The sequence below is a fragment of the Amblyraja radiata genome, chromosome 38 (assembly GCF_010909765.2).
Source record: "Amblyraja radiata isolate CabotCenter1 chromosome 38, sAmbRad1.1.pri, whole genome shotgun sequence".
Lineage (NCBI taxonomy): Eukaryota > Metazoa > Chordata > Chondrichthyes > Rajiformes > Rajidae > Amblyraja > Amblyraja radiata.
Genome location: NC_045993.1, coordinates 1,829,304 through 1,856,011, shown reverse-complemented (window position 1 = coordinate 1,856,011; position 26,708 = coordinate 1,829,304). Strand labels below are relative to the sequence as shown.

Here is a 26,708-nt window from a genome sequence, read left to right as displayed (position 1 = left end):
CCGGCTCGATGGTAACGGCGCTCCCGTGAGGGCGGCCTGGCTCGAGGGTGGAACGGCGCTCCGGTGGCTGAGACGGCGTTCTGGCGGCGGCGGCCTGAGTCCGGGGTTCGGCCGCGGGCCAGTGGACGACATCGTCAACACCTGCGTCCGCTGGACTGGAGGGCGGCAGCTTCGACCACCCCCGGGCCGCGGAGTTTGAACCGGCCCGTTTGCGGGGTTCGGTGAGCCGCGGGACTGATCTACCATCGCCCAGTGGGGAATCGCCTCAGCGCAGAGGGAGAAGAGGAGGGAAGAGACAGCAACCCTAAGACTTTTGCCTCCATCACAGTGAGGAGGTGTTTGGTGAACTCACTGTGGTGGATGTTAATTTGTGTTTACTGTCTGTTCTGTTGTTTATTATTGTATGTATGGCTGCAGATAACGACATGACAAATAAAGGATCTAATCTAATCTAATCTAGCCGCTCCATTCCCTCAGCATATGACAGTCCCGCCATCCCGGGAATTAACCTTGTAAACCTACGCTGCGCTCCCTCAATAGCAAGAATGCCCTTCCTCAAATTAGGGGACCAAAACTGCACACAATACTCCAGGTGTGGTCTCACCAGGGCTCTGTACAACTGCAGAAGGATCTCTTTACTCCTATATTCGATTCCTCTTGTTATAAAGGCCAACATGCCATCACTTGCTTTCTTCACTGCCTGATGTACCTGCATGCTTACTTTCATAGACTGATGTACAAGGACCCCCTAGATCCTGTTGTACTTCCCCTTTTCCCAACTTGACGCCATGTAGATAGTAATCAGCCTTCCTTTTTTTTGCTACCAAAGTGGATAAACTCACATTTATCCGCATTAAACTTCATCTGCCATGCATCTGCCCACTCCCCCAACCTGTCCAAGTCACCCTGCATTCTCAGAGCATCCTCCTCACAGTTCACACTGCCGCCCAGCTTTGTGTCATCTGCAAATTTGCTAATGTTACTTTGAATCCCTTCATCCAAATCATTGATGTATATTGTAAATAGCTGGGGTCCCAGCACCACTAGTCACCGCCTGCCATTCTGAAAGGGACCCGTTAATCCCTACTCCTATTAAATATTTTCCCCTTCAGCTTAAACCTATGTCCTTTGGTCCTCGATTCCCCTACTTTGGGTAAAAGACTCTGTGCATCTACCCCGATCTATTCCTCTCATGATTTCATTATTCTCATGATTTTATAATTCCTCTGCACACGAGAGTCGGAGACAGTAAGCCTGGTCTGAGAACTGGGGAGGGCTGAGGGATGGAGAGAGAGGGAAAGCAAGGGTTGTTTGAAGTTAGAGAGGTCTAAAATTGCCTGCGTTGTACCAGAGCGGGAGACGACCAGCGACTCGTACACACACCCGCACAATCCTGACCTCCATCGGCTCCTCCTCCCCCGCCCCTTCACCCTCAATAAAAGCCGAGGTTTTCTCTCTGTCCAGATCTCACTTTCTATCACTGGGGTTGAGTTCAAAGACACTCCCACCGCGGCCGGCGGATTATCACAGAGAATCACTTCAGGTAAGAGATACCTGCGTGAAAGTTGGAAGAAAACTTTCCTCCGGTTGTGAAAGTTGAGAACTCGTGCTCTTCTTGTTAAGGAAGTTTTGACTGCTTTGCAAATCAAATCGAAACTAACTTCACACGCCACGAGATGGTGTTTCGTGCTATATCAGCGGTTTGATTTGGATTTGGTATTTTTTTAAGAGCGGGTTCTGTTGCTTAAAACAAATTGCAATGCGACATAATGACTACTGCGGTTTATCTTTTTATCGATTTACCCTTGAATGCAAGAAGGGTCTCGACCCGAAACGCCACCTATTTCCTTATCTGTTGAGACGCTGCCTGGCCCGCTGAGTTACTCCAGCATTTGGTGACTGTCTACAATATTAGAATAGACACAAAATGCGGGTAATTCAGCGGGACAGGCAGCATCTCTGGGGAGAAGGAATGGGTGACGTTTTGGGTCGAGGCCCTTCTTCAGACTGAGAGTCGGGGAAAGGAAAACGAGAGAGATATAGACATTGAAACATAGAAAAATAGTTGCAGGATGAGGCCATTCGGCCCTTCGAGCCAGCACCACCGTTCAATATGATTATGGCTGATCATCCCCAATCAGTACCCGTTCCTGCCTTCTCCCCATATCCCTTGATTCCATTGGATAGGCTGGGTGAGTGGGCAAATGTTTGGCAGATGCAGTATAATGTGGATAAATGTGAGGTTATCCATTTTGGTGGCAAAAACAGGAAAGCAGACTATTATCTAAATGGTGGCCGACTAAGAAAAGTAGAGATGCAACGAGACCTGGGTGTCATGGTACACCAGTCATTGAAAGTGGGCATGCAGGTGCAGCAGGCAGTGAAGAAAGCGAATGGTATGTTAGCTTTCATAGCAAAAGGATTTGAGTATAGGAGCAGGGAGGTTCTACTGCAGTTGTACAGGGTCTTGGTGAGACCACACCTGGAGTATTGCGTACAGTTTTGGTCTCCAAATCTGAGGAAGGACATTATTGCCATAGAGGGAGTGCAGAGAAGGTTCACCAGACTGATTCCTGGGATGTCAGGACTATCTTATGAAGAAAGACTGGATAGACTTGGTTTATACTCTCTAGAATTTAGGAGATTGAGAGGGGATCTTATAGAAACTTACAAAATTCTTAAGGGGTTGGACAGGCTAGATGCAGGAAGATTGCTCCCGATGTTGGGGAAGTCCAGGACAATGGGGTCACAGCTTAAGGATAAGGGGGAAATCCTTTAAAACCGAGATGAGAAGAACTTTTTTCACACAGACAGTGGTGCATCTCTGGAACTCCCTGCCACAGAGGGTAGTCGAGGCCAGTTCATTGGCTATATTTAAGAGGGAGTTAGATGTGGCCCTTGTGGCTAAGGGGATCAGAGGGTATGGAGAGAAGGCAGGTACGGGATACTGAGTTGGATGATCAGCCATGATCATATTGAATGGCGGTGCAGGCTCGAAGGGCCGAATGGCCTACTCCTGCACCTAATTTCTATGTTTCTATGTTTCTATTATAGACAATAAGTGCAGGAGTAGGCCATTCGGCCCTTCGAGCCAGCACCGCCATTCAATGTGATCATGGCTGATCATCCCCAATCAGTACCCTGTTCCTGCCTTCTCCCCATAGCCCCTGACTACTCTGTTTTTAAGAGCCCTATCTAGCTCTCTCTTGAAAGCATCCAGAGAACCTGCCTCCACCGCCCTAAGAGCTAAATCTAACTCCCTCTTGAAGACGATGAGGTAGAGAGATATCGAACAATGAATGAAAGATATGCAAAGAAGTAAGGATGATAAAGGCAACAGGCCATTGTTGGCTGCTTGCTGGGTGAGAACGAGATGCTGGTGCGACTTGGGTGGGGGAGAGATGGAGAGAGAGGGAATGCCGGGGCTACTTGAAGTTAGAGAAGTCAATGTTCATACCTCTGGGCTGTAAACTGCCCAAGCGAAATATGAGGTGCTGTTCCTCCAATTTGCATTAAGCCTCACCACCGGACCCAGGACAGAAGGGTCAGTGTGGGAATGGGATGGAGGATTAAAGTGTCCAGCAACTGGGAGTTCCCCCTGACTCTCAGTGTGAAGAAGGGTCTCAACCTGAAACGTCACCCATTCCTTCTCTCCAGAGATGCTGCCTGTCCTGCTGAGTTACTCCAGCGTTTTGTCTCTATCTTTGCTTTAAACCAGCGTCTGCAGTTCCTTCCGACAATGTTAGAATGATCTGTTGGGAAGGACTGAATAGACAGACCTATATATGGGCTTGTACACTCTGGAGTTTAGAAGGATGAGCGGGTATCTCATTGAAACATATAAGATTATTAAGGGCTTGGACACGCTAGAGGCAGGAAACATGTTCCCGATGTTGGGGGAGTCCAGAACCAGGGGCCACACACAGTTTAAGAAAAAGGAGTAAGCCATTTAGAACGGAGACGAGGAAACACTTTTTCTCACAGAGAGTGGTGAGTCTGGAATTTTTTGCCTCAGTGGGCGGTGGAGGCCGGTTCTCTGGATGTTTTCAAGAGAGAGCTAGATAGTGCTCTTAAAGATAGGGGAGTCAGGGGATATGGGGAGAAGGCAGGAACGGGGTACTGATTGGGGATGATCAGCCATGATCACATTGAATGGCGGTGCTGGCTTGAAGGGCTGAATGGCCTACTCCTGCACCTATTGTCTATTGTCTATACCTGATGCATGGATGGTTTTTAACAATCCGCATTGACCTGGATTGCAAAGAGAGACTTCTGAGCAGTGACACTGGGAAGAAAAGCCCCAGTATTAGTGTTCCAGTCCATCAGTGCACAAATCCAAAGACTTGTCCCTGTCCCACCCTGGTCATTCCTTCTTCTTCCCGCTCCCGTCCGGCAGAAGGTACAGAAGCTTGAAGGCGCGCACCATCAGACTCAGGAACAGCTTCTTCCCCTCTGTTATCAGGCTTCTGAACGGCCCTTCCATAAGCTAGGGTGCTGTCCGATTCACCTCTACCCCATTGTGGACATTGGACTTTGTCTGTGGAACTGATGCGCTACAATGCTGAGAACTATATCCTGCACTCTGTATCTTCCCCTTTGCTCTACTTAATTGGTATTTATTTACAGAAGATAGACACAAAAAGCTGGAGTAACTCAGCGGGACAGGCAGCATCTCTAGAGAGAGGAATGGGTGATGTTTTGGGTCGAGACCCTTCTTCAGACTGAGAGTCAAGGGGAAAGGGAAGATGATCTAATATGTTTGGATAGCATGCAACATAGTTATTCCCTGTATGGGACAATAATTCACCTAAACCTGTGACAGGAGATATTTAAGAGGGACGTTGGGGCCAACTTCCTCACTCGGAGGGTAATCCATTTGGACTTTAGAGATACAGCATGAAAACAGGCCCTTCGGCCCACTGAGTCAACGCTGACCAGCGATCACCCCATATACTAACACCACACACGAGTCTAGTGTGTTTTATTGTCATATGTCCCACTCAGAACTGTGTGTGTGTGTACGTGTGTGTACGTGTGTGTGTGTGTTCGTGTGTACGTGTGTGTGTGTGTACGTGTGTGTGTACGCGTGTGTGTGTGTACGTGTGTGTGTACGTGTGTGTGTGTGTGTACGTGTTTGTGTGTACGTGTGTGTGTGTACGTGTGTGTGTACGTGTGTGTGTGTGTGTGTGTGTGTACGTGTACGTGTGTGTGTGTATACGTGTGTGTGTATGTGTGTGTACGTGTGTGTGTGTGTGTACGTGTGTGTGTGTGTACGTGTGTGTGTGTGTGTGTGTGTACGTGTGTGTGTGTGTGTGTACGTGTGTGTGTGTACGTGAGTGTGTGTGTGTATATATGTGTGTGTGTGTGTATGTGTGTGTATGTGTGTGTGTGTGCGCGTGGGTGTGTGTGTGTGTGTACGTGTGTGTGTGTACGTGTGTGTGTGTGTACGTGTGTGTGTACGTGTGTGTGTGTGTGTGTGTGTGTATGTGTGTGTACGTGTGTGTGTGTGTGTACGTGTGTGTGTGTACGTGTGTGTGTGTGTGTGTGTACACACATACACATAAAACAAACAGTGATAGTGACAAAAACTGACAATTTTCCTAAAGCCAATTAACATACCATCCCCCACGTCTTTGGAGTGTGGGAGGAAACCAGAGCACCCGGAGAAAACCCACGCGGGTCACGGGGAGAACGTGCAAACTCCCTGCAGACAGCGCCAGTGGTCAGGATCTAACCCGGGTCTCTGGCGCTGTGAGGCAGCAACTCTACCGCTGTGCCACCCCTATCTGGAATGAGCTTGCAGAGGAAGTTATAGAAGAGGTTACATTAATGAGTTGTTTTAAAAACCATTCGGACTGATAAATGGATAGGGTGGGTTTAGAGGGATACGGGCTAAATGCGGGCACATGGGACTAGCCTAGTATGTCAACATGGTCGTCATGGACAATGTGGGCCGAAGGGCCTGAATCCATGCTGTACAACTCTGTGACCCCAGCTAGATTCTTCTGTGACTGAGATTTTATGACATTGGAATCTTGATCTCCAAAGTCTTTGATTTTTACTCGATATGTTTGAATGTTAATTAATAATTTTCTTAACTGACCTATCTTTTTTTAGTGCATGTATTGTTTTGTTCTGACCTCAAGTGAAATGAATTAATGCAATTTAGTTTTTACAATTCATCGAAGTACTTTTGACCTGTGCCCCAGTAACTGAGAAATGTGGCGATTCATCAGTTGACGGCAGGAATCCAATGAGTAGCAGAGTGATAAGAGGTTGTCGGGGGTGAGATGGGGAGATAGCAGGAGACTGGGGTTAGGGGGGAGAGATAGGTCAGCCATGATTGAATGGCGGAGTAGACTTGATGGGCCGAATGGTCTAATTCTGCTCCTGTCACTCAAGTCAATTTGCATTTATATCTATAGCACATTTACAAAGCAACTCTCGTTGGCCAAAGTGCTTAATGCCCCTGTCCCACTTAGGAAACCTGAACGCAAACCTCTGGAGACTCTGCGCCCCACCCAAGGTTTCCGTGCGGTTCCCGGAGGTTGCAGGTGGTTGCCGGAGGTTGCAGGTAGTGGAAGCAGGTAGGGAGACTGACGAAAACCTCCGGGAACCGCACGGAAACCTTGGGTGGGGCGCAAAGTCTCCAGAGGTTTCCGTTCAGGTTTCCCAAGTGGGACAGGGGCATTACATTGGTATAAGAATAGTATAAAAAACAACAGTGGTTTATAGATTAAATACAAACATCACTACATACATATAACCCTCGCTCAGAGGACGTCAATAGTAGAGGTGAGTTTTTAGTCTCGACTTAAAGGAGTCGATGGAGGGGGCAGTTTTGATGGGAAGATAGATGCTGTTCCACAGTCTAGGAGCTGCAACCGCAAAGGCGAGGTTAAGACCCTACGATGACTTAAGACCCTACGATGATGACCAGGTCCAGTGTTAGAAACATAGAAAATAGGTGCCATTCGGCCCTTCGAGCCTGCACCGCCATTCGATATGATCATGGCTGATCATCCAACTCAGTATCCCATCCCTGCCTTCTCTCCATACCCCCTGATCCCTTTAGTCACAAGGGCCACATCTAACTCCCTCTTAAATATAGCCAATGAACTGTGGCCTCAACTACCTTCTGTGGCAGAGAATTCCACAGATTCACCACTCTCTGTGTGAAAAATGATTTTCTCATCTCGGTCCTAAAAGACTTCCTTCTTATCCTTAAACTGTGACCCCTAGTTCTGGACTTCCCCAACATCGGGAACAATCTTCCTGCATCTAGCCTGTCCAACCCCTTAAGAATTTTGTAAGTTTCTATAAGATCCCCCCTCAATCTTCTGAATTCTAGCTAGTAAGATCAGATAGGACTGCACATTAATACAATCAAGTCCAACTCAAGTGCAGTAGGTAGATCAAAGGGGAAGATGCAGAATGTAGAGTATCGGTTTAGTTTGGTTTAGAGATACAGCGCGGAAAGAGGCCCTTTGGCCCACCGAGTCTGTGCCGACCAAGGCAGCAACTCTGCCACCCTGTAGTGTGGGTCATTGCCCTAATGTGACCCCCCCCCCCCCCCCCCACTTGGACCGGACACTCATGGGCTCCTTGAGCAGGAACGGCGTGGGTGAAATGGCAGGCGGGGATTCAGACTCGGCAAGTCCGGGCAGCTTAAGCCCACCTCCGCACATCCACAAACGGTCACATTCCCAACCCACTCAAAACACATCAATCTCACTGATTCTTATTAATGGTGTTTACCAAATGTGGCCAAATTTCTTTAGTTTATTCTGAGGCGCATCAAAGAGCAGCAAACAAATTCTTCCTTTGAATTGGGAACAAAGGCAGCCATTCACTGCCCTGCCTCCACGTTAAGTTGCCGTTAATATTTTGATCGCTGGCCATTTCTTCTCTTTTTCCCTCGTTCCTCTTTTCTTCCCACGTCTCTCTCTCACCCTTTCCCCCTGTATCAGTACAATGGTCCAATGGCACTCTACAGTGAGTGATACAGCATGGAAACAGGCCCTTCGGCCCAACTTGACCACACTGACCAACATGTCCCCAGCTACACTAGTCCCACCTGCCCGCGTTTGGTCCATATCCCTCCAAACCTGTCCCGTCCATGTACCTGTCTAACTGTTTCATAAACATTGCCACAACTACCTCCTCCAGCAACTTGTTCCATACACCCACTACGCTTTGTGTGAAAAAGTTACCCCTCAGATTCCTATTAAATCTTTTCCCCTTCACATTAGACCTATGTCCTCTGGTCCTCGATTCCCCTACTCTGGGCAAGAGACTTTGTGTATCTACCCGATCCATCCCCTCATAATTTTATAGACCTTGATAAGATCACCCCTTGACAATAGACAATAGGTGCAGGAGTAGGCCATTTGGCCCTTCGAGCCAGCACCGCCATTCAATGTGATCATGGCTGATCATCCCCAATCAGTACCCCGTTCCTGCCTTCTCCCCATATCCCCTGACTCCGCTATATTTAAGAGCCCTATCTAGCTCTCTCTTGAAAGCATCCAGAGAACCTGCCTCCACCGCCCTCTGAGGCAGAGAATTCCACAGACGTGTCCCACTGCGCTCCATGGAATAGAGACCCAGCCTACTCAACCTCTCCCTGTAGATCAGTCCCTCGAGCCCTGGCAACATCCTCGTGAATCTTCTCTGTACCCTTTCCAGCTTCCTCTCTCTGCTGCCACTCTCATTAGAGATACAGCGTGGAAACTGGCCCTTCGGCCCACCGAGTCTGTGCCGACTTGTGATGTCCCGCACGCTAGTTCTATCCAACACACTGGAGACAATTTACAGAAGCCAATTAACCTACAAACCTGCACGTCTTTGGAGAGTGGGAGAAAGCCAGAACACCCGGAGAAAGCCCACGCAGGTCACGGGGAGAACATGCAAATCCCGTATAGGCAGCGCCCGTAGTCAGGATCGAACCCGGGTCTCTGGCGCAGTGGGGCAGCAGCTCTACCCGCTGCTCCACAGGGGGATAGGGCTTGCCCCAGCTTTGAGGCAGGAGGCATGAGCCTCGATCTTGTCCCTTGGGAGGGTGAGGCATGCTTTGGTCTGAGGCACTAACTCTTCATCTTGCTAAGTGTCTGATAACCAGAGGAGGTTTACAAGAATGATCCCAGGAATGAGTGAGTGGGTTAACCTACGATGAGCGTTTGTCGGCACTGGGCCTGTACTCGCTGGAGTTTAGAAGGATGATGGGGCACCTCATTGAAACTTGCCGAATAGTGAAAGGCCTGGATGGAGTGGATGTGGAGAGGATGTTTCCACTGGTGGGAGACTCTAGGACCAGAGGTCACAGCCTCAGAATTTAGGAAGGAGACGAGGAGAAATGTCTTTAGTCAGAGGGTGGTGAATCTGTGGAATTATTTGCCGCAGAAGGCTGTGGAGGCCACAAGTCAGTGGATATTGTTAAGGCAGAGATAGATAGATTCTTGATTAGTACGGGTGTCAGGGGTTATGGGGAGAAGGCAGGAGAATGGGGTTAGGAGGGAGAGATAGATCAGCCATGATTGAATGGAGGAGTGGACGTACTGGGCCGAATGGCCTAATTCTGGTCCTATCACTTATGACCTGTTTCCTTGTGTTTCCAGGAGATGACCAGTCTTTAGTTGTGGAATATAAACCCGTGGGAATGTTGAGATGAAATTTTCTCACGTATGTCCGACGAGCTCAGTAAAGAAACAGCGAGTGTCACTGAAGGAGCTGATCGTGAGTATATACATCTCCTCTAGATATAACTCTTGGGGCCAATGGAATGAAGGGATATGGGGAGAAAGCAGCCATCATTGAACGGCGGAGTAGACTTGATGGGCTGAATGGCCTAATTCTGCTCCTATCGCGTATGACCTTATGACCTAGCCTCTGGTACCGTGTGCGTGGAGTCTGCACGTCCTCCTTGGGACCTCGTGGGTTTTCACTGGGTGCTCAGGTTTCCTCCCACAGACTGGCTGATGGTTAATCACCTTTTAACGCAAGATAATGACAAAAGTGATCGTGGGGAGGGGGGGGGGCGGTTTGAAGGTCCACGTGAAAATCAGTGCCGGGGGTACGGGGAAAAGTGGGAGCTGCCTTACAGCGCTTGCAGCGCCGGAGACCCGGGTTCGATCCCGACCACGGGTGCTGTCTGTACGGAGTTTGCACGTTCTCCCCTGTGGCCTGCGTGGGTTTTCTCCGGGATCTTCGGTTTCCTCCCACACTCCAAAGACGTGCAGGATTTCTGTAGGTTAATTGGCTTGGTGTAAATGTAAATTGTCCCTAGTGTGTGTGTGTGTGTGTGGGATAGTGTTAGTGTGCGGGGATCGCTGGTCGGGGCGGACCCAGTGGGCCGAAGGGCCTGTTTCCGCGCTGTATTTCTAAAAACTAAAACCTCACCTAGGCCGTACATGAATCTCGCCACCTTTCTGGTGACGGTAAATTCACAACCATTTCGCCAAACAGTTCCATCTTTTGTCTGAAGAAGGGTTTCGGCCCGAAACGTTGCCTATTTCCTTCGCTCCATAGATGCTGCTGCACCCGCTGAGTTTCTCCAGCACTTTTGTCTACCATCTTTTTCCCTCCCTGCCCCCTTTGCTCTTGACAGCCCTCTGCCACGTCCCTCTTCATTTTTCTACCTCTGGGTCCCTCCTCGCTCTCGACAGCCCACCTCGGGGATGGGGTGGGGCTAGCATGGACCCGATGGGCTGAACGGCCCCGATGTAGATGTAAGTTGGACCTCTCCACCCGTTCCTTGCTGTTGCTTGTGAAGAGTGAGCAGAGGTTTCTTTCCAATAAGTTTATTTTCTCTTGCCCCAGGCGACATTCCTTGTTGTATCGTTGGTGGGCAGCAGCGGAGCTTGTAACTTTGAGTGGGGTAAATCCATGACGAACAGCTATAACGATTCCATCAAGGAGCTGGTGAGTTGGTGACGGCTTTGGTGGGGTTGGGTGTGTTGGAGGTTGGGGGGAGCTGCTCGGGAAATGGCCAGACAATAGACAATAGGTGCAGGAGTAGGCCATTCGGCCCTTCGAGCCAGCACCGCCATTCAATGTGATCATGACTGATCATCCCCAATCAGTACCCCGTTCCTGCCTTCTCCCCATATCCCCTGACTCCGCTATCTTTAAGAGCTCGATCTAGCTCTCTCTTGAAAGCATCCAGAGAACCTGCCTCCACCGCCCTCTGAGGCAGAGAATTCCACAGACACACCAATCTCTGTGAGAAAAAGTGTTTCCTCGTCTCTGTTCTAAATGGCTTACTCCTTATTCTTAAACTGTGGCCACTGGTTCTGGACTCCCCCAACATCGGGAACATGTTTCCAGCCTCTAGCGTGTCCAAGCCCTTAACAATCTTAGGCAGCGATACAAGCCTCTTCCAGTCTAGACTGACACACTTTCAGTTTTCCCTGGCCAACCAGCACCTGCAGTTCCTTGTCTCTGCCTGAGGAGGTAGTTGCGGCTGGTACTGTAATTGGGCAGCACAGTGGTGCAGCGGGTGGTTCTGCTGCCTCACAGCGCCAGAGTCCCGGGTTCGATCCTGACCGCGGGCGCTGTCTGTGTGGAGTTTGTACGTTCGCCCGGTGACCGCGTGCTTTTTCTCCAGGAAAATACTCTGACAATGTTTTATACTTCTCTCAGCTCAAGAGGGGATAATATCACGAGGGGAATAGAGAGGGTAAATGAACAGAGTCTTTGTCCCAGGGCACGTGAATCAAGAACCAGGGTACATGGGTTTAAGGTGAAGGGGGGGGAAAGATTTGATAGGCACCTGAGGGGCAACTTTTTCACACAGAGGGGGGTGGGTGTATGGAACGAGCTGCCAGAGGAGGTAGTTGAGGCTGGGACTATCCCAACATTTAAGAAGCAGTCGGACAGGTACATGGATAGGACAGGTTTGGAGGGATATGGACCAAATGCGGGCAGGTGGGACTGGGGCATGTTGGCCGGCGTGGGCAAGTTGGGCCGAAGGGCCTGTTTCCACGCTGTATCACTCAATGACTGAGCACACATAGGGCAATGACAGCTGGCATGGACAAGGTCTGTTTCCATGCTGTGTGACTTTATGACTATTCACAGGAGATGAAAGGTTTCTAAGCCACCGGTGTTTCGAGTAATCTCTGCTTTTATATCAGTTGGTTAAAGGTGAGAAGTGAAAGGAATAGAAGGGAGAGTGTATGACCACAGCTGTGATGTGTGTGTGTGTTTCTGAAGAGTCGAGAGTGTTGTATTGTGGTGTGTCCCAGATAGAACAATGAAATGCTTACTTGCAGCAGCACAACACAATGTGTAAACATAGTCCTCTGTAATATACACATGGTGAATCTGTGGAATTCTTTGCCACAGACGGCTGTGGAGGCCAAATCAGTGGATATTTTTAAAGCAGTGATAAATAGATTCCTGATTAGTGCGGGTGTCAGGGGTTATGGGGAGAAGGCAGGAGAATGGGGTTAGGAGGGAGAGATAGATCAGCCATGATTTAATGGCAGAGTGAACTTGATGGGCCGAATGGCCTAATTCTGCTCCTATCACTTCAGTTTAGAGATACTTATGACCTGATACCCACATATATTACATATTTTAATGTTGGTCACTGATATTTTGTGTGTTGTTATATATATATATAGGGAAGCCATTTAAGACTGAGGTGAGAAAAAAAACGTTTTCACCCAGAGAGTTGTGAATTTGTGGAAGTCCCTGCCACAGAGGGCAGTGGAGGCCAAGTCACTGGATGGATTTAAGAGAGAGTTAGATAGAGCTCTAGGGGCTAGTGGAATCAAGGCATATGGGGAGAAGGCAGGCACGGCTTATTGATTGGGGACGATCAGCCATGATCACAATGAATGGCGGGGCTGGCTTGAAGGGCCGAATGGCCTCCTCCTGCACCTATTTTCTATGTAATATCTATGTATGTAATATTTTGATACACGCAAAGTATCAGCATTCAACATTAAGAAACCAATGGTGCTCAATTTAAATTATTTTTTCTCTTTACCTGCAGAGAGACATTCTTCCCACGGATTACAATCTCACGGTGTACCTGCCAAATTCCACTGGAATGGTAAATCACAATTCACTGTCATAGTTAATGGTTCTGCGTGTGATGCAGGACACCGTACAGGAATGCGATCGAGCTGCAGACAAGTTCCACATGGGGTGGAAAGAGGAAAAACGCCAGCAATTATTCCCCCAAAATGTTGGCGCTGCGTAGAAGTTGCTGCCTCAAGCCCCTGTCCCACTTCCACCACCTAACTGGCGACCTCTGCCGAGTTTGCCCTTGACTCGTACTCGCAGCATGGTCGCCACGAGGTCGTAGGAGGTCTTCGGCACTCTTCCTCATGCCCGTGAGTGGTCTCCGCGTACCCGTGGCCTCAAGTAGGTCGCGGCGTTTTTTTTCCAGCCTGATAAAAAATGTCCACGAGTTTAAAAAAAAAGGTCGGCATGGATAAAATTGAGACTTTTTACTCGTAGGTAGGTCGTGATGGTCGTCATGGTCGTCATGGTAGTCATGGTAGTCATGGTCGTGATGGTCGTGATGGTAGTCGTAGGTCGGTGACTGGCCCGAGAAAAAAAATGCAAACATGACATTATTTTATCATGTGATCATTTTCCACTCATAGCTAGTCCTAGTTGGTCGTAGACACAGTCGTAGTTGGTCGTAGACACAGTCGTAGTCGTAGTTGGTCGTAGTTGGACGTAGACATAGGCGTAGTTGGTCGTAGACATATTCGTAGTTGGTCGCAGACATAGTCGTAGTTGGTCATAGATATGGTCGTAGTTGGTCGTAGATATAGGCGTAGTTGGTCGTAGACATAGGCGTAGTTGGTCGTAGACATAGTCGTAGTTGGTCGCAGACATAGTCGTAGTTGGTCGCAGACATAGTCGTAGTTGGTCGTAGACATAGTCGTAGTTGGTCGCAGACATAGTCGTAGTCGTAGTTGGTCGTAGTTGGACGTAGACATAGGCGTAGTTGGTCGTAGACATAGTTGTAGTTGGTCGTAGTTGGTCGTAGACACAGTCGTAGTTGGTCGTAGACACAGTCGTAGTTGGTCGTAGACATAGACGTAGTTGGTCGTAGACACAGTCGTAGTTGGTCGTAGATATAGTCGTAGGAGGTCATAGACATATATGTAGGAGATTGTAGACATAGACATAGGAGGTCGTAGACATAGTCGTAGGAGGTCTTTTACTTCGGCGAGTCAACACAACCTTGACATTTTTTTCAACTCGTCTAGGGTCTTCTAAACTGGTGGATGAGGTTGTCCAAGTGGGACCGGCCCCTTTAAGAGTGTAGCTGGGAATGTTGGCCAGTGTGGGCAAGCTGGGCTGAAGGGCCTGTCTCCACACTGTTTCACTCTATTGGCTGTGAGGCCAGATCATTGTGTATTTGTAAAGCAGAGATTGATGGATTATAGTGCAGGTGCTGGTTTACACCGAAGGTGGGACACAAAATGCTGGAGTAACTCAGCGGGACGGGAAGCGTCTCTGGAGAGAAGGAACGGGCGATGTTTCGGGTCGAGAGTATTTTGAAATTCGAGAAATTGAATTGATATTCATACCGCTGGGATGTAAGGTGCCCAAGCGAAATATGAAGTGCTGTTCCTCCAATTTGTGTTTGGCCTCGCTCTGACAGTGGAGGAACTCACCCCTCTTGTGTTGTGTTTCCACAGGCCAGTTGCTGTCTAAATCTACAAGCCTTGTTGTCACTGAATCGATCATTGAGTCACCTACACCGGAACTCCGTGTTTCCGTTACAGAATCTTGTCGCCACCGTCATTAATGAGCTGCAGGTCATCAAGGATTGTCCGGTCATGGTGAGTCTTCCAAGTGGGAGTTTACTGTTGGGGAAGGAACTGCAGATGCTGGTTTCAATCGAAGGTAAGACACAAACTGCTGGAGTAACTCGACGGGACAGGCAGGCAGCCTCTCTGGAGAGAAGGAACGGCCGATGTTTCTGGTCGAGACAGTCTGAAGAAGGGTCTCGACCCGAAAACGTCACCCATTCCTTCTCTCCAGAGATGCAGCCTGTCCCGCTGAGTTACTCCAGCATTTTGCGCCTACTGGCGGAGTAGACTTGATGGGCCGAATGGCCTAATTCTGCTCCTAGAACCTATGAAGGTATCTCACCACTGGTCTGTGAAGTTGGTGGGGAGATTTCAGAACGGCTTGGTTACATCTGGCCACAGCTGTCTGGCAGTGGTTTGGGGAGTCTTGTCATCTAAGGCCAAGAAATTCTTAAGGGAAATTAATTCCTGATGAATGACCCGAGTTTGATGCAAGGGTCAGTGTAGGGGAATAACATGGTTGATAAAGTTGAAGTCGTTTAGAAATACAGCGTGGAAACATGCCCTTCGGCTCAGGCAGTCTGCACCGACCAGCGATCCCCGCACATTAACACAACACAAGGGACAATTTTATATTCCTCCTACCAAGCCAAGTAACCTATAAACCTGCACGTACGTCTGTAACCGGAGCACCCGGAGAAAGCCCACGCGGGTCACGGGGAGAACGTACAAACTCCGTACAGACAGCACCGGTAGTCGGGATGGAACCCGGGCCTCGGGCGCTGTGAGGCAGCAACACTACCCGCTGCGCCTCTGAGCGAGGATCGTAGGTTTCAGTTTAGTTCAGAGATACAGCGCGGAAACGGGCCCTTCGGCCCACCCACCGGGTCCGCGCCGACCAGCGATCCCCGCACACTAACACTATCCTACACACACACACACACACACTAGGGACAATTTTACCAAGCCAATTTAACCTACCAACCTGTACGTCTTTGGAGTGTGGGAGGAAACCGAAGATCTCGGAGGTCACGGGGAGAACGTACAAACTCAGTTCAGACGAGTACCAGTTATCTGAAGGGATAGATTGGCACAGCACGAGGACCCAACTGAAACTTGAACTCAGGAACAGATGAAAAGCTATACTTTATAACCTACGAACCTATCTCCATTGATGTATTACAGGTAACCCATTCCACCTCCCTTGTTTTTCTGTTGTGTTTTTTTTTGCTTTCTTTTTTATATGTAACTTTCTACCCTCTCTTTTTCCCTCTTTCTATAAAAAATAAAAACACTAGAAGCAGGAGTAATTGATAATGGAAAATTTTAATAATGTATGACTGATGTATATGAAAAGTTTTTTTACTATAATATGTAACTACATTTTATAATATGTCTACTTCTAATAAAAAAAAAAAAAAAAAAAAAAAAAAAAAAAAAAAACGAGTACCAGTAACCAGTACTGAGTTGGATGATCAGCCATAATCATATTGAATGGCGGTGGAGGCTCGAAGGGCCGAATGGCCTCTACTCCTGCACCTATTTTCTATGTTTCTAATCAGGATCGAACCCGGGTCTCTGGCGCTGCAAGCGCTGTGAGGCAGCAACTCTACCGCTGCGCCACCTTAAGGTGAGTTCCACTGAACCATCGCTCAGTATCCTGATTCTCCCTACCCTTTGCCTCCAACAGGAATCCTCAAACTGCCGAGTAACGCAATGGAATTCAACGCATCTTCTCAAGACGTTGCATGGAAACCTGCAGTCTTTTGATGCGGAATTTGACAGCAAGCAGTGCAACTTCGGTGTATGCGTTTTGCACACCTGTTCTCCAGGTAAGTGTTTAGGAAGGAACTGCAGATGCTGGAAAATCGAAGGTGGACAAAAGTGCTGGAGAAACTCAGCGGGTGCAGCAGCATCTATGGAGCGAAGGAAATAGGCAACGTTTCGGGACGAAACCCGGAAGGGTTTCGGCCCGAAACGTTGCCTATTTCCAGAAGGGTTTCAGCCCGAAACGTTGCCAATTTCCTTCGCTCCATAGAAGCTGCTGCACCCGCTGAGTTTCTCCAGCACCTTTGTCCACCAGGTAAATGTGTTCAGTTTAGTTTATTGTCACCTGGTGCAGCCAAGGTGCAGCGAAAATATTTTGTTGCGTGCAAATCAGAGGAAAGACAATCCACGATTATGATCGAGCCGTTTGCAGCATATAGATACGTGATATGGCAATGCGTCGGAAGGAACTGCAGATGCTGGTTTACACCGAAGATAGACACAAAATGCTGGGACACAACTCAGCGGGACAGACAGTGGCTCCGGATAGAAAGGAAATACATTCTTGCCATAGTGGGAGTACAGACTGATTCCTGGGATGGCAGGACTTTCATATGAAGAAAGACTGGATAGACTCGGCTTGTACTCGCTAGAATTTAGAAGATTGAGGGGGGATCTTATAGAAACTTACAAAATTCTTAAGGGGTTGGACAGGCTATATGCAGGAAGATTGTTCCCGATGTTGGGGAAGTCCAGAACAAGGGGCCACACAGTTTAAGGATAAAGGGGAAATCTTTTAGGACCGAGATGAGAAAAACATTTTTCACACAGAGAGTGGTGAATCTGTGGAATTCTCTGCCGCAGAAGGTAGTTGAGGCCACAGTTCATTGGCTATATTTAAGAGGGAGTTAGATGTGGCCCTTGTGGCTAAAGGGATCAGGGGGTATGGAGAGAAGGCAGGTACAGGATACTGAGTTGGATGATCAGCCATGATCATATTGAATGGCGGTGCAGGCTCGAAGGGCCGAATGGCCTACTCCTGCACCTGTTTTCTATGTTTCTATTAGCCGGGATCTTTCAAGCTGTTTTCTCTTTGAATCCCTGTTCTAGGACAAGGTAATACGGTGTTGACAACCACAGCAGGTTCCACGGTGACCTCGGTGGATGGATTGGGTCATTTCACCGATAGAGCCGACCAAATGCCGACGTCTCCAATCGCGGTAACAAATCCGCCATCGCCATCAGGCTGCACGCCCCCCAACTCCAGTGGGAATAACCCAGACCCATCGGCGGTCAATGGCAGCCCGGCCAACATGCCCGACAGCACGGATGCTACTCCATCCGCCCCAACCGATGCCCTGAACAATGCGTCAACGGTGCGCAACGGCAGCCTGGCAACCTCCACCCCCAGCCACGGACCCGAGCCATCGTCGGCCAATGCCAGCCTGACCAACGGGACCAATGCCAGTCAAGTCAACGTTAGCCAGACCAGCGGAGGTGACCAAAGCCTAGCCAACTCGACGTCTCCGAACCCGGGCGCTGAGGGGAAGTTCCTAGCCTCTGTCGACTGCCTCACCGAGGAGGTGTCCACACCAAGGTCGAGGATGGCCACTGTGGTAATGGTGGTCAGCGTGTTGGTCAACGCTATCCTCCTTGGCTTCCTCCTGAGGAAGAGACGCCGGCAGGTGAGTGGAGGCAGGAGGGGGGTGATGGAGGGGAGGGGAGGTGAAGGAAATGTCTGCTCCCACCTGTGTCCATATGCGGGACCTTATCAAATGCATTCTGAAAGTCCAGGTACACTACACCAACTGGCTCTCCCTTGTCCATTTCCCCAAGGACATCCTCAAAAAACTCCAGAAGATGTCCCCTTCGTGTGCTTCCACTACGGGCGCTGTCTGCACGGAGTTTGCACGTTCTTCCCGTGACCTGCGTGGGTTTTCCCCGGGTGCTCTGGTTTCCTCCCACACTCTAAAGACGTGCAGGTTTGTAGGTTAATTGGCTTCGGTATAAATTATAAACTGTCCCTAGTGTGTGTAGGAGAGTGTTTAGTGTGCGGGGATCGCAGGTTGGTGTGGACTGAGTGGGCAGAATGGCCTGTTTCCATGCTGTATCTCTGAAGTCTAATGTAAAGTATTTGAAGTTAAATTGGTGAATTCAAAATCAATTTAATTTGTTTGGTGGTCAAAAACGCTGGAGAAACTCAGCGGGTGAGGCAGCATCTATGGATGCGAAGGAAATAGGCAATAGACAATAGGTGCAGGAGTAGCCCTTCGAGCTAGCACCGCCATTCATTGTGATCACGGCTGATCATCCCCAATCAGTACCCCGTTCCTGCCTTCTCCCCATATCCCCTGACTCCGCTATCTTTAAGAGCCCTATCTAGCTCTCTTGAAAGCATCCAGAGAACCGGCCTCCACCACCCTCTGTGAGGCAGAGAATTCCACAGACTCACAACTCTCTGTGAGAAAAAGTGTTTCCTCGTCTCCGTTCTAAATGGCTTACCCCTTATTCTTAAGTTCTAAATGGCTTACCCCTAATTCTTAAATAGGCAACGTTTCGGGTCGAAATGCTTTTTCAATTTCAATTTTCCTCGATGGCTTTTTCAGGGTGGAGTCAATCAGCTTTAGAGGGGACGTTTCCAGATTGGGTGGGCTAAAGGGGGCAGTTTCAGCACTGTATCTCTAAACTAAACCACCCTTTCCTTGTTTGTCTGTGGACTAGGCTGCTGCGCAGATGACTGAAATGGAGCCACTTTCATCGGTCGGGGTGGAGCTGTGGTCAGAGAGACGGCGGAGCAGAAGTTGACATGATGTGGAAAGGTGAGTGAAGTCACGGCCAAACCTGCGTTAGACTATAGAGATACAGCGCGGAAACGGGCCGCTCGGCCCACCGAGTCCCCACCGACCAGCGATCACACTAGTACTATCCTACACACACGGTATCCTACCCACACTCCAAAGACGTACAAGTTTGTCGGTTAATAGACTTTGGTAAAATTGTAAAATTCCCCCGATTGTGTGTAGGGTAGTGTTAGTGTACGGGGATCGCTGGTCTTAGGGCCGAAGGGCCTGTTTCTGCGCTGTTTCTCTAAACTAAGATGGGGACTGATCAGCCATGATCATGTTGAATGGTGGTGTTGGCTCAAAGGGCCGAATGGCACCTATGTTTCTATGTTCAATGGGACATTGTGGAGATTGGGGCCAGTTTGTGTGTGTGTGTGTGTGTTTGTGTTTGTGCGTGTCTGTCTGTCTCTTTGTCTGTGTGTGCGTGCATCTGTGTGTGTGCATGCGTGTGTGCGTCTGTTTGTGTGTGTGCATGCGTGTGTGTGTGCATGCGTGCATGCGTCTGTGTGTGCGTGTGTGTGTGCATGCGTCTGTGTGTGTGTGCGTATGCATGCGTCAGTGTGTATGCGTGTGTGTGTGTGTGTGCATGTGCGTGCGTGTGTGTGCATCTGTGTGTGCATGCTTGTGCGTAAGTGTGTGTGCATGTGTGTGTGCATGCTTGTGCGTAAGTGTGTGTGCATGTGTGTGTGTGTGCGTGTATGCTTGTGCGTAAGTGTGTGTGCATGTGTGTGTGCATGTGTGTGTGTGTGCATGCTTTTGCGTAAGTGTGTGTGCATGTGTGTGTGCATGTGTGTGCGTGTGCATGCTGGTGCGTACGTGTGTGTGCATGTGTGTGTGTGTGTCCTCTGATACTGACTCTGCAGCTGATGAGGGTGTTTCTCCATGTTGCAGGGACTGAGATGACCGGACTGGGACGTTCTCTCGGCGAGTTTTGCTTGGTGCTGTGTCCACCATCTCTATAGCTAGTCCATCGGTCAATCTCCATCACTCGCTGCCCTTGCCTCATCGGTCCGAGCTGCTCCAGCCCCCAACCCACCCCCACACACCCCCGCCTGCTCGTCGCAAGGACCGAAGATGGAGGAGCGGTCACCGTGAACCCGCCGACAGGCAGGAGCTCGCTCCACCGCCGGCCAACCTTTGCCGCTAGGACTGACCTCTTGACCCTGCGGCCGGGACAGTCCAATGGCGAGAGCTGCCAACAGCCACTGCTCGGAGAGGAGCTGGTCTTCTCATTGAAAGATAAAATAATAGGTGCAGGAGTAGGCCATTCGGCCCTTCGAGCCAGCACTGCCATTCAATATGATCGTGGCTGATCATCCAGAATCAGTACCCCCGTTCCTGCTTTTTCCTCATATCCTTTGATTCCGTTAGCCCCAAGAGCTACATCTAACTCTCTCTTGAAAACATCCAGTGAATCGGCCTCCACTGCCTTCTGTGGCAGAGAATTCCACAGATTCCAACCCCTGTCCCAGGCAATGGGATAGCTCTGAGGGCCAGCATCGGTGCGATGGGCCGAGTGATCAACTTCTGAAATCTCCCGTTCTGAAAACAGAAGGTGACGTACAACATGGGCAGCGAGTTCCACATCTGCACCGAGTGTGGTGACCAACTCTTGCCCTAGAGCACCACGGACACAGAAGCTGACCATTCGGCCCATCTTCTGGTGAAGTAGGGGTGAGCAGCTTTGACTGAAGCTGCCTGGTCTCGACCCGGAACGTTGCCCACTCCTTCTCTCCAGAGACGCTGCCTGTCCCGCTGAGTTAGGCCAGCATGTTTTTGTGCCCCTGTGACTGACCCGCGTTGCTTCCTTGCTGGCAAAGGATCGCTCGAAACAAAAGAATTGCACTGAAGATATTTTATCTGTGGACATTGTTCGGCTGGGCTGTAATGTTTTGTTTTGTTATCGTTGTTCTTGTATCTGCGGTTTAGCTTGGCACGCCAACATTCATCCTCCCCCCGCCCCCTGCTGACCAGGCGTTACTCCAGTACTTTGTGTGTCTTGTCTTCGGCTTAAACCAGCATCTGCAGTTCCTTCCTGCACCAATTGTTGAAAGGAGAGGCTGGGTTGGGTGGGGGGTTTGGGATGGTTTGGGACAAGGCATGGAGGAGTGAGATATGGGGAGCAGCGATAGGAAGTGCAGGAAGAGGGAATGTGCTCCACCAACATTAGAGATGTATTGTGGAAACAGGCCCTTCGGCCCACCGAGTCCATGCCGGCCAGCATTCGCCCCGCACAACTAGCACTATCCGACACCCACTCGGGACAATTTACAATTTTACCCAAGCCAATTAACTTGCAAACCTCCGTGTCTTTGGAGTGTGCGAGGGAACGGTAGCTCCTGGAGAAAAACCCACGCAGGTCATGGGGAGAATGTGCAAACTCCGTACAGACAGCACCCGTAGTCAGGATCGAACCGGGGTCTCTGGAGCTGTGAGGCAGCAGCTCTACCCACTGCCAGAGGTGGGGAAAGGAAGCTAGTACTGGTATCCAGCTCTCCTCTCCCATCACCGTGTCATTCCACTCGACATCTTCGTTGTACCACCTCAACCCAATCTCCCCAACACACGACCATGCATCTTGCCATTGGCAGTGTTAGCATGGGGAACTATAAGTGACACGCATATCTAACCAATGTCCCCACACTAGGGTGGCCGACTTCCTCACTCCCAAATAAGGGACAAAAAGGTCAAAGTACGGGACAATTTCCCGACGGCAATTCGTTGACCGACTGGGCCATGGCTGGGCGAATGATGAGTTGGCCCTGGGTGCTGGACTGCACACAAAGCCCAGCCGGCGGGCCAGCTGTGAGGAGTTTTGGCCCGGGGGCCGCGCGACAAAGTCCGGCGTCCCGTCCAACTCATGAACCGATGATCGGCCACGAGAAGGAGGGGTGGTGGTGGTGGTGTCGGCGGTAAGCGAAGGTCTGAAGGTCGGGCTGCAGACCAACGGGCGAGGTGCTGCTGCTGCACTCCATGGGCTGCACTACGTCGGGACGGGTGAGGCAGGGTCCGACCCGACAGTCCCCTCGACCCCGAGTAGTAGCATTCAAATACGGGACAAACCAATTTAGCCCAATATACAGGATGTCCCGGCTAATACGGGACAGTTGGCTACCTTAGCCCCACACACACATTGGATAGAAAGCTGTGTGCCTTTGCTATGTATCAGTGGGTACTGTGTACTTAATGGGACCTTACTTTGTATGTTAATGTCTGCATAGCATCATGTTGCGATGATGTGGCTTGGAAAACATATTTATTACCTCCTTAAAATAAAAGCACATTTTTAATAATGGTCGAATCTTTTTGTGTGGAAGTAAACCTTATTGGTGCCTGTGTGGGCTGTGTTTGTGAAGTAATCCTACCTTAACTGGGAGTAATGCTGTGGCTCTATAAGGGGCTGGGCAGGATGCATTTGTGAGCAATGTTGTGGCCCCTTGTGTGGTAGGATGTGCAGGCCCTGGAGAGGGTCCAGAGGAGGTTTACGAGAATTATCCCAGGAATGAATGAGTGGGTTAACATATGGAGTCTGAAGAAGGGTCTCGACCCGAAACATCACCCATTCCTTCTCTCCTGAGATGCTGCCTGAGTTGCTCCAGCACTTTGTGTGTCTAACTTCGGTGAGAGTGAGTGTTGCTAATTGCAAATGCCTCGACATTGATGAACGGGGCTGAAGTGACTCAGATAATCGCCAGAGGCAGGAAGTTGGCTGAGGATGCGAGCTGATGTAGGGGCTTTCCAGAGGCGACCGTTCCAGATCAGTGCAACTAATGATGAAAGGTTGACGTGTATATTCCAGCTCCCAAGTCCAATAAGGGAGATTGTAGAGGAGGGGGGAGCATGCGTTACTAAGCAGAGAACAATGACCTCAGCCCAATTGGGCAATCCAGCACAAACCAGCAAGTGAGCTGTCTCCACAAGTCCCATCTTGCCCTATCCTGAGATGCCAGCAAGCAAGTTGTTGGACCGAACCCAATGTCAACATTGAGCACAGCAAAATTGAGTCTGAAGAAGGGGTTTCGGCCCGAAACGTTGCCTATTTCCTTCGCTCCATAGATGCTGCTGCACCCGCTGAGTTTCTCCAGCACTTTTGTCTACCTTCGATTTTCCAGCATCTGCAGTTCCTTCTTATACACTGCAAAATATATGTTCTGCTCAGTTTAGTTTGGTGTAGTTCAGTCAGAAACACAGACAATAGGTGCAGGAGTAGGCCATTCGGCCCTTCGAGCCAGCACCGCCATTCAATGTGATTAATGGCTGATCATCCCCAATCAGTACCCCGTTCCTGCCTTCTCCCCATATCTTTAAGAGCCCTATCTAGCTCTCTCTTGAAAGCATCCAGAGAACCCGTCTCCACTGCCCTCTGAGGCAGAGAATTTCACAGACTCACCACTCTCTGTGAGAAAAAGATTGTCCTTGTCTCCGTTCTAAATGGCTTACCCCTTATTCTTAAACTGTGTGTGGCCCCTGGTTCTGGACTCCCCCAACATCGGGAACATGTTTCCTGCCTCTAGCGTGTCCAAGCCCTTAACAATCTTATATGTTTGTACCGGGGTACAGTGAGAAGCTTTTGTTGCGTGCTAACCAGTCAGCGGAAAGACAATACATGATTACAATCGAGCCGTTTACAGTGTACAGATATAGACATTGCATGGACCAAAACTCCACAGCTGGCCCGCCGGCTGGGCTTTGTGTGAAGTCCAGCACCCGGGCCAACTCATCATTCACCCAGCCACGGCCGAGTCGGTCAACGAATTGCCGTCGGGAAATTGCCCCGTATTTTGACCTTTTTGTCCCTTATTTGGGAGTGAGAAAGTTGGCCACCCTACCCCACAGGTGCTGCCCGACCGGCTGAGCGGTGAACAGGTATCTTTGTTCAATGGCTGATGAGACAAGATGCTGTTGGGATCAACAGCTGGAGGTGGGTGGAAAGTCCCCAGGCAAGGTATCGCTAACAACACAACACTCCCTCACTCAGACTCTGGGTGACGTTTCAGGTCAAGCCCCTTCAGAAGGATCTCGACCCGAAATGTCACCCAGTCCTTCTCTCCAGGGTAGCTGCCTGTCCCGCTGAGTTACTCCAGCATCTTGTATCTATCTTTAATGAACTGTGTGAGGTTACAATGGAGGAAGCTTGGGTGCTCTTTCGAGGAGTGCTGGTTTGGTTGCTTGCAGCACAGGTAGCATTCTCACCCCTTGCTCAGACATGAAGGGACAGGCCTGGCAGCAAAGCCAACACCTGTGTGAAGACACGATAGTCACAAATCTGCAGGTGAGGGCAAAACCTAAAATTATTAAGAAATACTGGAAAAACCTGACAGGTTAGGGCATCTCTGAGTGATCACATCCGATAGGCACAGAATGCTGGAGTAACTCAGCGGGTCAGGCAGCATCTGTGGAGAACATGGATAGGTGACGTTTCACACAGTGCTGGAGTAACTCAGCGGGTCAGGCAGCATCTGTGGAGAACATGGATAGGTGACGTTTCACAGAGTGCTGGAGTAACTCAGCGGGCCAGGCAGCATCTGTGGAGAACATGGATAGGTGACGTTTCACAGAGTGCTGGAGAAACTCAGCGGGTGCAGCAGCATCTATGGAGCTAAGGAAATAGGCAACGTTTCGGGCCGAAACCCTTCCGGGTTTCGGCCCGAAACGTTGCCTATTTCCAGAAGGGTTTCGGCCCGAAACGTTGCCTATTTCCTTAGCTCCACAGATGCTGATGCACCATAACTCAGCGGGTCAGGCAGCATCTGTGGAGAACATGGATAGGTGACGTTTCACAGAGTGCTTTTTTAAATCATCTTGATTCACTCTTGCCGTAATATCTAATCTTAACCCGAGGAAAGGCAAATAACGTCTCTCAAAGCAGGAAGTGGTTCTTGAGAGAGAGAATTCTGCACAGATGGGGGTGGGGGAGAGAGAGGGAGGGGATAGAGGGGAGTGGGGGGAGAGGGGGGGGATAGACAATAGGTGCAGGAGTAGGACATTTGGCCCTTCGAACCAGCACACATAGCCTCTCACACAACAGTGCATTTGGAGGTACCCCCCCCCCCTCACCCCAACCCAATTTTGTGTCAGAAGCTCAACTTCTTCCACCCCCCACCCACCCCACCAGCCCCCCCACGACCCCCCCCACCAGCCCCCCCCCCCCACCAGCCCCCAGCCCCCCCCCCCCCCCCCACCCCACCGATCCCGCACCGACCAGCGATCCCCACACACTGACACTATCCTACACACACTGGGGACAATTTACGCACACACTCCAAGCCAATTAACCTACAAACCCGCACGCCTTTGGAGATTGGGAGGAAACCGGAGCACCCGGGGTCACGGGGAGAACGTGCAAACTCCGCACAGACAGCACCCGTGGTCAGGATGGAACCCGGGTCTCCGGCGCTGTGAGGCAGCAGCTCTACCCGCTGCACCACCGTTGGGTTAATCTGCGGTCAACATTGCAGAAAATGTGGGAGTTTGGCTGAGTGTGTCGTCTTTTATTTGTTGAATAAATCACTGCTGATCTGCAAGTTAACTTCCTCCCCGCCTCTGTGCTGTAATGTTATATCCTCGCTGATACCAAGTTGAACCTTGCACTTGGCCCAGGTGTAGACAACAATGCCGGGGGGGGGGGGGGGGGGGGGGGGGGGGGGGAGAGAGAGACCGATCACCTCACCCTTGCACCAGGGCACACACCAAGTGGCAGCGTCTAACGGGCGCTGGCTAGAAGGGCCGAATGGCCTATTCCTGCACCTATTAGACAATAGACAATAGACAATAGGTGCAGGAGTAGGCCATTCGGCCCTTCGAGCCAGCACCGCCATTCAATGTGATCATGGCTGATCATCCACAATCAGTACCCCGTTCCTGCCTCCTCCCCATATCCCCTGACTCCGCTATTTTTAAGAGCCCATGTCTAGCCCTCTCTTGAAAGCATCCAGAGAACCGGCCTCCACCACCCCTATTGTCAATGTATCTATGAATCTACAGGTATATATGTAGTGGATTTTGGTTATAGCAGACCGAGGCACCCGTTGCCCTTCCCCCTTAGGTTCCTATTAAATCTTTTCCCCTTCACCTTGAACCCATGTCCTCTGGTCCTCGATTCTCCTACTCTGGGCAGGAGACTCTACCCGATCTATTCCTCTCATGATTTTATACACCTCCATAAGATCACCTCTCATCCTCTTTGCGCTCCAAGGAATAGAGTCCAAGCCTACTTTATTCCTTGGAGTGCAGGAGGACGAGGGGGTGATCTTATAGAGGTGTATAAAATCATGAGAGGAATAGATCGGGTAGATGTACGGAGTTTTTTTAAACC

The 26,708-nt window shown here is 50.0% G+C and overlaps 1 protein-coding gene across 1 annotated transcript; it reads left to right on the top strand.

Annotated features, from left to right (window-relative positions):
- The first annotated feature begins 1,252 nt into the window (after window positions 1-1,252).
- LOC116966779 lies at window positions 1,253-21,359 on the top strand. The gene is made up of 9 exons (XM_033013119.1): window positions 1,253-1,543; window positions 9,618-9,735; window positions 10,819-10,920; window positions 13,001-13,060; window positions 14,670-14,813; window positions 16,474-16,615; window positions 17,661-18,235; window positions 19,272-19,369; window positions 20,285-21,359. Exons 2-8 carry the CDS (start codon window positions 9,667-9,669, stop codon window positions 19,353-19,355), a joined length of 1,176 nt encoding a protein of 391 aa, XP_032869010.1. The 5' UTR covers window positions 1,253-1,543; window positions 9,618-9,666; the 3' UTR covers window positions 19,356-19,369; window positions 20,285-21,359.
- The last annotated feature ends 5,349 nt before the right edge of the window (window positions 21,360-26,708 follow it).

Excerpts from the sequence above, each read along its gene's own strand:
- LOC116966779 (XM_033013119.1), top strand. The coding sequence starts at position 9,667 with ATGAAATTTTCTCACGTATGTCCGACGAGCTCAGTAAAGAAACAGCGA. Across the intron at positions 9,736-10,818 it reads TGTCACTGAAGGAGCTGATC|GCGACATTCCTTGTTGTATC; the intron begins GTGAGTATATAC and ends CTCTTGCCCCAG. Across the intron at positions 14,814-16,473 it reads TCAAGGATTGTCCGGTCATG|GAATCCTCAAACTGCCGAGT; the intron begins GTGAGTCTTCCA and ends TGCCTCCAACAG.